General features: G+C 46.2%; 1 protein-coding gene across 2 annotated transcripts in view; it reads right to left on the bottom strand.

The window, feature by feature from the left end:
* LOC121577384 (LHFPL tetraspan subfamily member 3 protein-like) overlaps positions 1-14,982 on the bottom strand; it is a 72,389-nt gene that overhangs the window by 12,631 nt on the left and 44,776 nt on the right. For both annotated transcript variants that reach the window (XM_041891140.2, XM_041891141.2), the window contains exon 2: positions 3,434-3,670. In XM_041891140.2, coding sequence (XP_041747074.1) covers positions 3,434-3,670 — 237 coding nt within the window. The remainder of the gene's footprint in view (positions 1-3,433; positions 3,671-14,982) is intronic.

Below are 14,982 nucleotides of genomic sequence, written 5' to 3'. Positions count from 1 at the left end.
CGTGGCGGCCTGTTCCATCTGTGCCCAAAATAAGGCTTCCCACAGGGGCTCCTTCGGGCCTGCTGCGGCCTCTCCCAGTCCCGAGTCGCCCTTGGTCTCACGTGGCCTTGGACTTCGTCACTGGACTTCCTATGTCTGAGGGTAATGACACCATACTCACCATCGTGGACAGATTCTCTAAATCTGCCCATTTTGTTGCATTACCAAAATTACCGTCTGCCAGTGAGACAGCCGACCTCTTTGTCCTACATGTATTCCGTCCCCATGGAATACCTGTGGACATAGTGTCCGATAGAGGTCCACAGTTCATTTCTCGGGTATGGAAGGAGTTTTGTTCGGCTCTGGGTGCCTCTGTCAGTCTCTCATCAGGTTTCCATCCCCAGTCCAATGGCCAGACTGAGAGGACCAATCAGGACCTGGAGGCTGCTCTACGCTGTGTGACATCCCAGAACCCGTCCACCTGGGCCAAACATCTCCCGTGGGTCGAATATGCCCACAATTCCCTCACCTCATCTGCCACCGGCCTCTCACCTTTGAGGCGGCTTTGGGGTACCAACCGCCATTGTTCCCGTCTCAAGAAAAGGAGTTAGCCGTCCCCGCCAGTTCACGACAACCTTCGTCGCTGCCGCAAGGTGTGGGTGGACACCCGTGAGGCCCTTCTACGGACAGCAGAGCGTAACAAGAGGGTGGCGGACAGGCACAGGGTAGTCGCTCCCCAGTTCCAGCCTGGTCAGCGAGTCTGGCTCTCCTCCAGCAACATCCCCCTGCGCACTGACTCCCGTAAGCTGTCGCCCCGGTATTTGGGTCCTTTCGAGATCGACTCCATCATCAACCCTTCGGCTGTTCGGTTGAAGCTTCCCCAGGCCATGAGAGTCCATCCTACATTTCACGTGTCCCAGCTGAAGCTGGTCTCCTCCAGCCCTTTGTGTCCGCCTGTGGATCCCCTCCGCCACCGCAGTATTATTGACGACCATCCAGCCTACACGGTGCGGAGACTGCTGGACGTCCGGAGGCGTGGTAGAGGGCTTCAGTACCTGGTGGACTGGGAGGATACGGTCCCGAGGAGAGGTCCTGGATTCCCCCGACGATTTATACTGGATCCGCAGCTGGTGGCTGACTTCCATAGGGACCACCCTGACAAGCCGGGTGGCGCCGGGTGGCGCCCGTTGAGGGGGGGTACTGTTACGGTTCGGCACTGTTGGTCCGGTTCCCGCTTGTTTCCCTTTTCCTTTTTCCCTGTGTGTGTGTGTTGTCTGTGTCTGTCTCCCCCTGCTGTGCAGCCCAGTCAGAGGATCTAGGTCAGGGGCGTGGCCATTCTCTCTCATGCTCCGTTACTTCCAGCTGCGGCTCATTGTCATCAATCAACCAGCAGTTATCTACCCGGGCTGGACACCTCTCCAGCGCCAGTTCGTTCCTACACTACCTGTGGTAACTTGGCCCCGTACAGCAATCTCAGTCTAGTTGTTACTATCTCAGCATTATAGTTGTTTCTGCCACGTTTTGTAACCTGTCTCTCCTTCGACCAGATCCCGTCTGTTCCTGCTGCCTGCCTACCTGCCATTCCCACGCCGCAACCTGCTCATCTGTTGTCTGATATCCTCGTCATCCAGCTCTCCGGACTACTGGCTCTCCCCCCCACTCAGCTCCTACCCCGGTCTGAAGCTATTCCACCCTGAACTGTTTCTCTCTGCCAATTCACGCTGAATAAACGACATCCTAATTCACCCTCTGTTGTCCGTGTGTCCGTCTCTGCACCTGAGTCCCCCACCAAGCCTAATATGCAGTTAACCACTGATTCCTTCCAAACCACTCATTGTTGAATTTGCTATTTCCAACTTGTTGTGTAATGTTTATGTCCAATGGCCGATGCCATAGACTTACATTAGAAGTGCCGTTTTACGTAGGCTCAACGTCAAATCACGTAGCTTTGATTGGACTGATCATGTCAACATCATACTTTCAAAATCTTAACTAGCAAGCTAGCAGATCCTCATGAATCAAGTTGACAATCTACTGGCAAATCCTTTTCAATCCTTGTCATATGAAGAGAAATTATGAAGAGGCACTTCTAATGTAACTCTATGGCAGCACCCAAGGGGCTGGAATTTGAGCTCTCCCCGTAGATTTTGCGATGACATAGTGTCCCCATGAGTGACAGAACACTGAGCCAATCACAGTGCAACTAGAGAACATTACCAACCCCTACGCTTCGTATTTTCTGTTGGCTGCCCCACCACCTCAGAAAGCACTGAGCTAGGCTGAAACACCTGCATTTTGGAGCTGCCTTAGTCAAGAAAGCAAAAAAGAGACCATGTTTGTATGTGGCTTTATTAACTGACTGATTTTCTGCCCCACCTGCCCTGAATGACAGGTCGCCACTGGTCATATTGCTATCTTGCACCAGGCAGGGAAATTCAAGGTAGCTATTATCAACCATGTAGCTAGCTACTAATAGCTATGTTAGCTAGCTACCTTGACATTGCTAACGTTAGCTACCTTTCTGGCTGACAACATGAATATTACAACAATGTATAAAAAATTTGTACCTGTTCTGAAGACATTATTGCTCAAATGGAATCGAGTTATCTTAAATCTTGTCCGTAACTGTTAACGCACAGTCTCAAATTTCCCGACAATGTTTCCCGACAACCTCTCCCGAAATGTGAGCAAGACAAAGGAGCTGATCGTGGACTACAGGAAAAGGAGGGCCGAACAGGCCCCCATTAACATCGATGGGGCTGTAGCGGAGCGGGTCGAGAGTTTCAAGTTCCTTCGTGTCCACATCACCAACAAACTATTGTGCAGAAAACACAGAGCCGGTCAAGTTGTATTGGAAAGCTGATAAGCAGACAATTCATCAGGTTGACGATGGAAATCTTACCATGAACTTTGTTTTCCATCACCAACTACATTTCAACATTTCATTTTTTATTAATTTCTAAAATGTTCTAAAAAGAAATGTGCACTTTGAAATTATGGGGTATTGTGTGTAGATCAGTGACACAAAATCAAAATGTAATCAACTTTAAATTCACAACAAAATGTGGAAAAAGTAAAGGGGTGTGAATACTTTCTGAAGGCACTGTATATGGTTCCACTTACCACTTTTTTTCTAAGAGTGTACTCTCATATATGTGTGTGTATGAGCATGCATCCGCACATGAGTGTGTGTGTGTGTCTCTGTGTGCTGTTTGTGTGCTGCTTGATTGCAGTGTATCCATAGTGTCTTCTACAGTCCTTATAGGACCCGCACAGCACATCATTTGCTCCAAAATGCTCCTATTGCTCCATCGTACCTTTATTTGGCTAGTTCCCTACCACTTTGGATCAAGACGTTGTCAAGTAACTAGCCAAATAAAGGTATGGTGGAGCAATAGTGTGTACCGGTCCTAATGCGTCCTAATGGACTCCATTGACTATTCTCCAGTATTACCCTTGCTCTCGGCCAGCAGTTCCTCGGTCATGAGTCCGTCCTGCCTGTTGCCCAGTACGAAGGCCAGGAAGGAGAGCATGAGGGCATTCAGGACCCCCATGATAGCCAGGATGTAAGCCCAGCGCATGGAGCACGCTCCCAGGCTGTACTTGTCTGTCTGCTCACCGCACATCCTCCGCACCTCGTCACTGTCCCAGCCATCAGGGTAGATTATACAGCCCATCACCAGACACACACCTGGAGGGGAGGAGAGGAGGAGGGGGGAGAAGGGGTGAAGGGAGGAGAGGAGTGGGGGAGGGAGGAACAGAAAGATGAAGAGTAGGGGTATAGTAGTGGGATTAGGAGGGTTAGGAGAGAGAGACAGAGAGAGAGAGAAAGAATGATAGAGAGAAAAAACAGATATTATTTCCAGTGCTTTATGTCTTTCCCCTTCTATCATCTCCTGTTTGCTATTAATTCATTAATCTATCGATCTCTCCAGACCTCTGCTCTCCTGGGGACCACAAGAGTTTCTATCTGCAAGCTCGCAAGGGGAAAGTGGATACCTAGTCAGTTGCACAGCAGCAACAACAAGGCTGAAAAGCTTCGCCAGAAGCTAAGAGTAACAGAAGGTTGATGGTATGAAATCATTCCTCCAAGGCCCTGCAGTCTTTCCCTGCTATCTTCTATATCTGTGATGGTCAGTGAACTGACAGTCCGGGCTGAGCTAGCCTGTTAGTTAGTCTTGTTTTGCTACATGAGTTCATATTCATACCCCCCTCTCAGAAACTCAATGCATAGTACACACACGCAAGCATGCACGCACACACACTGAAGAGACACAGACCATGCACAGATGTGCTGCTTTGAATTTGGCTTTCGCCCCTTCGCCTCTCCCTCTTCAATATTAAGTAGCTACTTCTTGATCGCGGTTTGGTTTTCGCCCAAGGGGAAGAATCTTCCTCATCTTCAATTTGGATGAGGTGTGTGTGCTGTGTGTGTGAGTGTGTGTGTGTGTGTGTGAGAGAGAGAGAGAGAGTGTGTGTGTGTGTGAGTGTGTGTGGGCGCGTGCTTGAGAGTGTGTGTGCGTGCATGCGTGAGAGTTTGTGTTTGTGTGTGCGTGAGAGTGTGTGTGTGTGCGTGCATGTGTTAGAGTGTGTGTGTGTGTGTGTGTGTGAGGTGACGCTGTGGCAGTAGAAGAAGGAGGTGGAAAAGGAGCTGACTGCACAATTACCCAGAATGCATTTCAACATTAATAATACAACACGTTCCTCCACCCCCACAACTTCTCTCAAATCCCCTGACACTGTTTGTGTGTGTGTGTGTGTGTGTGTACTCTTCTCTCTCTGACCTTTCATCCTCTCCTTCCTCTCACGCCTTATGGAGGTGGAGGCACCAGACAGGCCGCCCGACACGGGAATCTCACGGGTCAGTTCGGGACAGCCCAGTTAGTGGACCCAACCTCCAGAACGCGAGGGGCCAGGTGATCGTGGTGGACGGCGTGCTGTTACCCGGGCTAAGTGAGTCGCACTACCCACACTTTGCCATCAAGCGTAATTTATTGTATCAGATAGTAAAGCACAATGGGGAGACGAAAGACTTGTTGTTCATACCCACCCAGTATGTTAGAACTGTCTTGCAGCTCGCCCACACCCACCTGCTTGGGGCACACCTGGGGATGGAGAAAAACAGGGAGCGGATTGTGAATCCATTCCACTGGCCCGGAGTCAAGCGTGCCGTGTAGGACTACTGCCGTACCTGCCCGGAGTGCCAGATCACAGCCCAGAGGGCACATTATAGAAACCCTTTGGTTCCCTTACCCATTATAGGGGTGCCGTTTGAGCGGATGGCAATGGATCTGGTGGGTCCGTTGGTGAAGACCACAAGGGGACGCCACCCGGTATCCAGAGGCGATCCCGTTACGTACGGCAGCAGCAAAAGGTATCGCACGGGAGCTCTTCCATTTATTCAGCCGGGTGGGTATTCCACGGGAAATCCTGACGGACCAGGGAACTGCATTCATGTCTCGTATAATGAAAGATGTCTGCAATATGTTACGAATCAAACAGGTGTGGACCAGTGTGTACCATCCACAAACGGATGGGCACATGGCCCAGGCGTAATGCGCCCAGGAGCAAGTATACAACCGGGGGGCCCAACCACGAGAGTTCCACCCGGGTGAGAAGGTCTTGGTGCTGATCCCCACAACAGAGAAAAAATTCCTGGCTATGTGGCATGGGCCCTACGACATCGTCGAACGGGTAGGCAACGTCAATTATAAGGTCCGCCAACTGGGGCAGAGAAAACCACTCCATGTGAACCAACTGAAGAAGTGGCACGCACGAGATGCGCTGTGTGCAATGTGGACCCGGCCCCAGCAGAACCCGCCCTCTGTCGAAGTTTCCATGGGGGAAGGCAAGATACGTCAGCACCCTGGACCTGACGAAGGGGTACTGGCAGGTGCCACTGCCAGCGGCCTCCCGGGAGAAGACGCCTTCTCCACCTCGGGGGAGGGGGGGGGCTATACCACTACTGGGTTCTTCCTTTCGGACTCTACAGGGACCCAGCGACCTTCCAGCGATTCATAGACCGTGTCCTGCGCCCGCACCGTGAGTATGCTGCTGCGAATTTGGATGATATAATCGTGCACAGTGACAGTTGGGAGTCCCATCTCTGTAGGTTACAGGCGGTGGTGGATGCGCAAAGGGATGCAGGGCTGACCGCAAACCCCCACAAGTGCAAGCTGGGCTATGCAGAGGTGGAGTACCTGGGCTATCGAATCGGGCGGGGAAATGTGAAGCCCCAAGAAAGATTAAGGAATGGCCGGTCCCCCGAACCAAGAGGCAGGTGAAGTCGTTCCTGGGTTTAGCAGGCTACTACAGTCGTTTTGTACCTAACTTTGCTGCAATAGCTTCTCCCCTCACAGTCATGACAAAGGCACGCCTACCCAAGACAGTGGGGTGGACGGAGGACACAGACGGCATTCCAGGCCCTGAAGGATGTGCTATGTTCGCACCCAGTACTCGTCACCCCAGACGGGGAGGTCTACCCCGGGGGTTGGTGATAGAGGGGAGGTATGTGCCGTGACGTTGGCTCCCTCTGCTGGGAGTACACGGGCTGGGCACCCCGACGCTGATGGGCCAAGTAGAGGTAATTAGGGGAGAGTGCCAGCCAGCTGTGCGGGCCACATAAAGGGAGCACCATGGTACACCGCGAGGAGGACAAGACAAAGAGAGAGGCAAGGAGTGCACCGGCGAAGGGGAATGAAGCTCCTGGAGGCACGGAGCCGAGTGTGAAAAGAAGTACAGAGCCAACCCTGAATGATTTTGTTGTTATCTTTATTTTTGTTGCCTAGTAAAGTTGTGTTTTTCTGACTAGAACCTCCCTGTTTCTGTGTCCATCTCTGCACGCTCAACCCAACACCCCACGGTTTACCACAAACGAAACGTCAACGTTCTCCGATATCTGTTGAAAACCCGTAGGTCCAATATGGGGCGTATCCCCCCCTTTTTGGGAACCAGGAAGTAATGAGAGTTGCTGGTACTATTCTGATTGCCCTTTTGCTCAACATAGAGCAGATCTCCTCTAGTATTCGACGTTTGCTACTGAAAGCACCACTCCGTTGAATGAGGTTTTCTTTCTGGCAAACTGACGCCTGTACCTTCTCGTAAACGTGGACAGGACCCATAAGTGAGCGAAAGAACGAGTAATTGAAATATAACAGAACAGAGCTTCTCCTAGCTTCTTCCTTTCCTCTCTTCTCCTCTCCTTCCAGTCCATCTGGCTCTGACTGTCAAAACCCATTTACACAAGGAGAGCAAGGAGAGAGTTCAGGTGGATCTACTGACTGTTATCAGCCTGGGATGGAAGGAGAGAGTTCAGTTGTATCTAATGCTGTCAGAGGGATGGCTGAATAAGTGCAGAGTGGACTAAGCCGTTTCCACATCAGGGGTTGATGAAGGGAACGAGACTAGCTGAAAGGCACTGACTTTGTACCCTTTTCACACTACTGAGCAGAGCAAAGCCAAGCTAAGCTGTACTGCACCAGTCTGGTTATGCCCTAGTTGCTGGAACCGCGCTGGACAAAGTGAAAAGAGAGCTGTTAAGGGAGAGGAGCTGTCCATTGTGCTGAAAAGTAGGGAAGCAACCTATGCACTGGGCTGTCCACGTTGCTGGGTGTGCTACACAGGAGAATAGGAGATGTCACTTGGCCTAAAGGGTTTGTGAAAAGGTATTAAGAGATGACAAAGCTTAAAATACAATCATGCGTTAGTAATACCAGCATTTGTCAGATTGAAGGGGATATTACTCAAGGGCATAGTCTACTTTGACTAAGATTATGATTTTTTTTAGATTATGATGTCATCAAGTTACTACAATTGCATAAGTATATGTATGACTTCAATCTTCAGTCTCATGAATGTATTTATTTCAAAGCTGAGAAAAGCTCTGGGGTTTCTCTCCTTGGATTTGGCTTTGTCTTGTCACTGACATGAATATTACATTGTGGCAAAGGGGAGAGGGGGAAAGGGAGAGGGGGAAAGGTACACATAGCTAGAGTGCTACTGGTACAGGTGTGAAAATGGAGAGAGAGAGAGAGAGAGAGAGAGAGAGAGAGAGAGAGAGAGAGAGAGAGAGAGAGAGAGAGAGAGATTTAATTGCTATAGAAACAATGGTGAACACAGCATTCAGTCTGGTTTAAAAAGGCTATTTAGCACAACTAGGGGGCAACACTGAGTTACTTTCCCATTTTACACACACACCTTTCCCATCTCCTGTCTCTTGAGACACCATGTCATAACAGGAACAGAAGGGGAGCACATGTCAAACACACTGTAACAACACACACACACAAACGCACGCATAAGCACACACACACACAAAGACACACACACACGCACACACACACACACACACACACACACACTGTATCAACCCAGAAACACTACAATCCACAGCTATACAATGCAGCACCTGCCACAGCCAGCACCCAGCAGCTCCATTCTAACATTTAAACAGCAGCACAGCACCAATCTGCCTTATAGCTCTGTTACATAACATAATAACAAAACCAAGGCTTAATCACAAACCACTAAGACACAATAACAACAACAGTTAAACATGCAACGAAAATGACAATGCTTAGTCCAGATTTTGGGATATAGGGTTTAATTGGGGGGTTTAAACACACTGTAGGAAGTGACAGAGTTGACAACTGGTTGTAATCTGGTTATACTGTAATTGCATCATTTCAACCAGGGTTCTCTCTCTCAATCCCAATCCCACTGCTTCAAGTCGCTTTGTGCAGAAATTATGGGGAATTGGGGATATATTAAAGTGATTCTAAATAACACTGTTTGTTGTAGTAGATCTATTAAATAATCTCAGAACAAAAAACCAAATATCTTGTGCGCTAGTTATATTTTGTTTCTAAATGAAAGTCTGACATTAGAAATTAAGTAAATCCTATACCACTAGCTAAAACATACAGTACTGTAGTACAGTTGACATCAGTGTTTATTTGTTCAAGTGTTTCATTACTGTAAGTACATCTGAATGTGAAGACTGACCCTTCATCTACAGAGTAATATTCGGGATGGATGAGTTATGCAATGAGTCATAGCAACAGCATCAGCACCACCTGACTGCATGCAGCTGTCGATCAAAGAGGATGTTAACTGATGGCATTTTCTCCTCTTTTAGCTTTGCCCTTTTCTCTCTGTTCTGTTCCCTTGAGAGCAAGACGAGAGAGAGAGAGAGAGAGAGAGAGAGAGAGAGAGAGAGAGAGAGAGAAATAACTACGTAGAGAAATGTAAATGAGCAATTAGAAAGTGCTAGAGAGGGCAAAAAGAGAGAGAGGTGGTGGAAACACAGAGAGAGGGAGTGATAGAGAGAGAGAGACAGGAAAGGGAAGAGTGAGAGAGAGCACCTGCGGGGAGTGGCGTCCTCTGTGTGGCTCACAGCACGTTCCCTGGATGGTACAATACCACTATGCATGTCACACACATACACACACACACACGTCATCATGACTCTGGCTGCCATATGACTCAGCCTTGAGCCCAGAGCCCTTTGGCCCAAAGAGGCTTTTCTCAGGCACCCAGCTGGAAACACTGGGACCTTGGGATTGGAAAACTGGGCTGTGTCTGAACATTTTACTAGCTAAATCCGTACATTATCCCTTGTTTCCTCAATTTCTTTCAAAGCTCAAAGCTTATCCTCCAATGTGGAGGAAACAATGATGGAGGAGCCAATCATTTGGCTAGTAGTGTTTTCAGACACAGCCCTGGAATGGTAAAACTAATTTGGCTAACAGGATCTTGTGTAAGTGATCCAGAGATTGTTGTGATTTAAGATGGGAAGAAGGGAGGGTAACCAGGGAGGGAGGGAGGTAGGGAGAGAGGGAGGTTGAGATAGAGGAGATGAGAGACGGATGGAGAGAGAGAGAGGGATGGGAAGGGAGGAAAACCAGGGAGGAACTGAGGGATGGAGGGATGTTTGAAAGCAAGACAGGTGTAGACCTTACCGTGAAATACTTACGAGCTCTTTCCCAAAAATGCAGAGTTAAAAAGTAAGAAAAGATTACCAAATAATAAGAAAAAAAGGAAATAGTAACACAATAAAATAACAATAACGAGGCTATATACAAGGAGGACCGGTACCACAAAATGTCAGGTCACGGAAGTCTGGAACTATCCTATCAACATCCTTTCAAAACTGGTTGAATGGCTACAGTTGAAGTCGGAAGTTTACATACACCTTAGACAAATACATTTAAACTCAGTTTTTCACAATTCCTGACATTTAAACCTAGTAAAAATTCCCTCAGTTAGGATCACCACTTTATTTTCATAATGTGAAATGTCAGAATAATAGTAGAGAGAATTATTTATTTCAGCTTTTATTTCTTTCATCATATTCCAAGTGGATCAGAAGTTTACATACACTCAATTAGTATTTGGTAGCATTGCCTTTACATTGTTTAACTTGCGTGAAACGTTTCCGGTAGCCTTCCACAAGCTTCCCACAATAAGTTGGGTGAATTTTGGCCCATTCCTCCTGACAAGGCTGGTGTAACTGAATCAGGTTTGTAGGCCTCCTTGTCCGCACACGCTTTTTCAGTTCTGCCCACAAATGTTCTATAGGATTGAGGTCAGGGCTTTGTGATGGCCACTCCAATACCTTGACTTTGTTGTCCTTAAGCCGTTTTGCCACAACTTTGGAAGTATTCTTGGGGTCATTGTCCATTTGGAAGACCCATTTGCGACCAAGCTTTAACTTCGGTTTTGGAGCAGTGGCTTCTTCCTTGCTGAGCGGCCTTTCAGGTTATGTTGATATAGGACTTGTTTTACTGTGGATATAGATACTTTTGTACCTGTTTCCTCCAGCATCTTCACAAGGTCCTTTGCTGTTGTTCTGGGATTGATTTGCACTTTTCGCACCAAAGTACATTCATCTCTAGGAGACAGAACGCGTCTGCTTCCTGAGCGGTATGACGGCTGCGTGGTCCCATGTTGTTTATACTTGCGTACTATTGTTTGTACAGATGAACGTGGTACCTTCAGGCGTTTGGAAATTGCTCCCAAGGATGAACCAGACCTTTGGAGGTCTACAATATTTTGTCTGAGGTCTTGGCTGATTTCTTTTGATTTTCCCATGATGTCAAGCAAAGAGGCACTGAGTTTCAATGTAGGCCTTGAAATACATCCACAGGTACACCTCCAATTGACTCAAATTATGTCAATTAGCCTATCAGAAGCTGCCATGACATCATTTTCTGGAATTTTCCAAGCTGTTTAAAGGCACAGTCAACTTAGTGTATGTAAACTTCTGACCCACCGGAATTGTGATACAGTGAATTATAAGTGAAATAATCTGTCTGTGAACAATTGTTGGAAAAATTACTTGTGTCATACACAAAGTAGATGTCCTAACCGACTTGCCAAAACTATAGTTTGTTAACTATAAATTTGTGGAGTGGTTGAAAAACGAGTTTTAATGACTCCAACCTAAGTATATGTAAACTTCCGACTTCATCTGTAGTTTTACCCCTTTAAGCACCTGCAATTTACCACTGGTGATATAAATTACACAGTAAACGAGAATTGCCTCCAACCAAATAATTAGAATTTTGAATCATTTAGTCCAGACAATTTTTTTTACTTTGAAGTGAAAAATCTCAATTTCAGATATTTCTTTTGGGTCCTGTGCAGTTGTAAATCAAACAAATGTCATGTTTAAGATGAGGGAGGAGGATAATTTTTTTAATGAGCATGGCCTTATTTCTATTACAGCATATTGGATGACTGTCATTCATATTCCATTCACCCAGTTCAATGTAACATCAATAGTTTTAGGCTACTACATGATACGAAAAATGTTCCCTATACACATCATGAGGTTGCTACAACCTAGTGTATGAATGAAAGTTTACAACGTAGGTGCACACAGGTCGAGAGAAAGATTTGAGGTGACAGACAGTGACACATGGACAGACAGTGACACATTCAATATCGCCTTGCACACTCTTGCCTGCATCTAGCTGATTTAGGGTGTAATCATTAGCCCAACAGTTGCAAACGAGAGTTTCTATTGGACAAATTCAGATATGTTTATCCCTGTTTCGTTCCGTTTGCTTCAGTTTAAGAAACAGAATTGGCGGAATGAATACACTCCTGATCACACGCAAACAGTTCACTTTCATAGCCACATACAAACAGCTCATTATATTCCTTCTCGAATCTAAGCGCTCTCCTCTCACCTTTTCCCTTCGCTTGTGGACTTCAATGCACAACACATCAGCTGTCTGTGACCAGGCAAAAAAAGCTTTCCAAGCCAAACCTTCATATCATAACTGCTACACACAGCCCACATTGTTGTCACCATATTAACTAAAGTAACGTCATAGTCAACATAGCTAATATAACTACTTCCTCTGGAAGTTGTCATAATTACTGTATAAGTCTTTGGAAGGGGGTGAGAACCATGAGCCTCCTAGGTTTTGTATTGAAGTCAATGTACCCAGAGGAGGACGGAAGCTAGCTGTCCTCCGGCTACACCATGGTGCTACCCTATAGAGTGCTGTTGAGGCTACTGTAGACCTTCATTGCAAAACAGTGTGTTTTAATCAATCATTTGGTGACGTGAATATACAGTATTTTGTATAGTTTTATCTAAAAAGTATAACTTTTTAAATGTTTCACTATTTTTATTTTTATGAAATTCACTGAGGAGGATGGTCCTCCCCTTCCTCCTCTGAGGAGCCTCCACTGGTGTGTGTGCGTGCATGTGCGTACATGTCTTCTCATGTCTTGTGTGTGTGTGGATGTGTGTATGACTATGCGTGCGTGCATGCGTTCATGCCTGCCTGCTTGCCTGCGTCCATGTGTGTGTGTGAGCATCTCTCTCTCTCTGCAGGGCTCAGTAGCTGTGTTCTCCTCATCTCTGTATCATCTGCAGCAGTACATCTAAGTAGCCATGAAATGGGATTATGATCAAATCAAAGTTTATTTGTTGCTTACACAGATTAGCAGATGTTAAAGCAGGTGAAGCAAAATGCTTGTGTTTCTAGCTCCTGCAGTACAGTAAATGTCTAACAGTACAATACTAATACACTAAAAATAAAAAAAGAGAGAAACAAGAAATTAAGAAATATCAGAATGAGCAATGTCCCCCACAATTTCCCACTCTCCCATACCGAATAGCATGAAGCCACAGGGCTCTTCTCGCAGGCTCCATTTCCCTACGTGGGATCATTGCGAACCATAGGTTTGAGATATTTTTCGGCATGTTTTGTTATTTACGGCGAAGTTGGCTCTTTTACACTGGGATCAATGGGAAAGAATGTTTGTTTTTCCCAATTTGTGGGCGTGGTCGAGGGTAATTCCTTATTATTACCTGAATATCGACTCGGCGTATGGACAATGTATAAGTATGAACAGCAGTACTTATATAGGAGGAGAATACAGTATGTACATATAAAATGAGTAATCCATTTCTTAATTTCTCAGAGATAAAATAAAATGTCAACAGAATAATGTTGCAGGAATGCTAATCTTATCTGTATCTAACTACAGAAACAATTTCAGAACAATAAACATGATTAAAGTGACAAGTGTTCAATGACTCTATGTACCTGCACAGCTCCCACTGTCCTTTGTGGAGCACAGCTATCTCTGTTTAAATAGCTGTGAAAAAACGTAATCATACACACACACACACACACGCACACGCACACACACACACACATATACACACACCTCTATCTCTCACAGCATTTGGACTGCCATTACATCTACTGTATGTCACGCCACCGCTGTTTTTAACATAATTTGTTACGTCTTGCGGTGACACATCCTCTTTGTGCTGATAAATAAATGTACATGTTTACTTAACAGACAACATGAATATTCACTAGTGTATGAAATGCCCTAAGGCTGTCAGGGTGGCATTTAAGGTAAAAACAAAAAATGTCTCTGGGTGATAAATGTATTATTCTGAACTTGCTGTATTATTTTGGGGAGACAGATTTGATCCCTGTGGGGATTTGTATTATTATGAATATTTATCTGTGTAGCCGGACGGTGTTACAAATGTTCTTCTCCCAAAGCCACAGGAGCCACAGGAGCCACAGGTGCAATGCTGACCCACATGTGGCCAAAGCACAACGAAGCAAAATGACAACAGTTTGTTCCCTAGTGTTGTTCATTAGGTATGACACAGTTGGCTTCCTGGCATGGAAAGTATGACCTCTCCCTAGAGCATTTGCCCTCTAGACTCTAGAAGATGTCCCTGTTTGTCCCTGGTGTCTGGCATGGTCTGACCTGTCTAGGACCTCCAGGCATAGGGACTCAAAGAGTCTGGCTACAGAGGAAAACTGGATTACTGGATGAGTCACTCCCTGGAGGTGCCACACTGCATGCCCAGACTGTGGGGGGGTAGTGGGAGCTGGGTGCTTGTGGCTGTGGGGCTCAGTTGGTAAATGCATGTTGGTAAAAGTGTGGCTCTACCAGCAATGCCAAGGTTGTGGGTTCAATTCCTTCAGGGATCACATACACATACAGTGCCTTACAAAAGTATTCATCCCCCTTGGTGTTTTTCCTATATTGTTGCATTACAACCTGTAATTTTAAATTGATTTTTATTTGGATTTCATGTAATGGACATACACAAAATATTCCAAATTGGTGAAGTGAATTGAAAAAATAACTTGTTTCAAAAGATTCTGTCCATAGGACCACTTTAAGCCGTACACTCCACAGAGCTAGGCTTTACAAAAGAGTGGCCCAAAAAAAGCCATTGCTTAAAGAAAAAAATAACACGTTTGGTGTTCGCCAAAAGCCATGTGGGAAACTCCTCAAACATATGGAAGAAGGTACTCGGGTCAGATTATTCTAAAATTGAAATTGAGAAAACGCTATGTCTGACGCAAACCCAACACCTCTCATCCCCCCGAGAACACCATCCCCACAGTGAAGCATGGTTTTGGCAGCATCATGCTGTGGGGATGTTTTTAATTGGCAGGGACTGGGAAACTGGTCAGAATTGAAGGAATGATGGATGGTGCTAAA

The sequence above is a fragment of the Coregonus clupeaformis genome, chromosome 11 (genome assembly GCF_020615455.1).
Source record: "Coregonus clupeaformis isolate EN_2021a chromosome 11, ASM2061545v1, whole genome shotgun sequence".
Taxonomy (NCBI): Eukaryota; Metazoa; Chordata; class Actinopteri; order Salmoniformes; family Salmonidae; genus Coregonus; species Coregonus clupeaformis.
The sequence above is the reverse complement of the archived record's forward strand: the minus strand, read 5'-3'. Positions and strand labels throughout refer to the sequence as shown.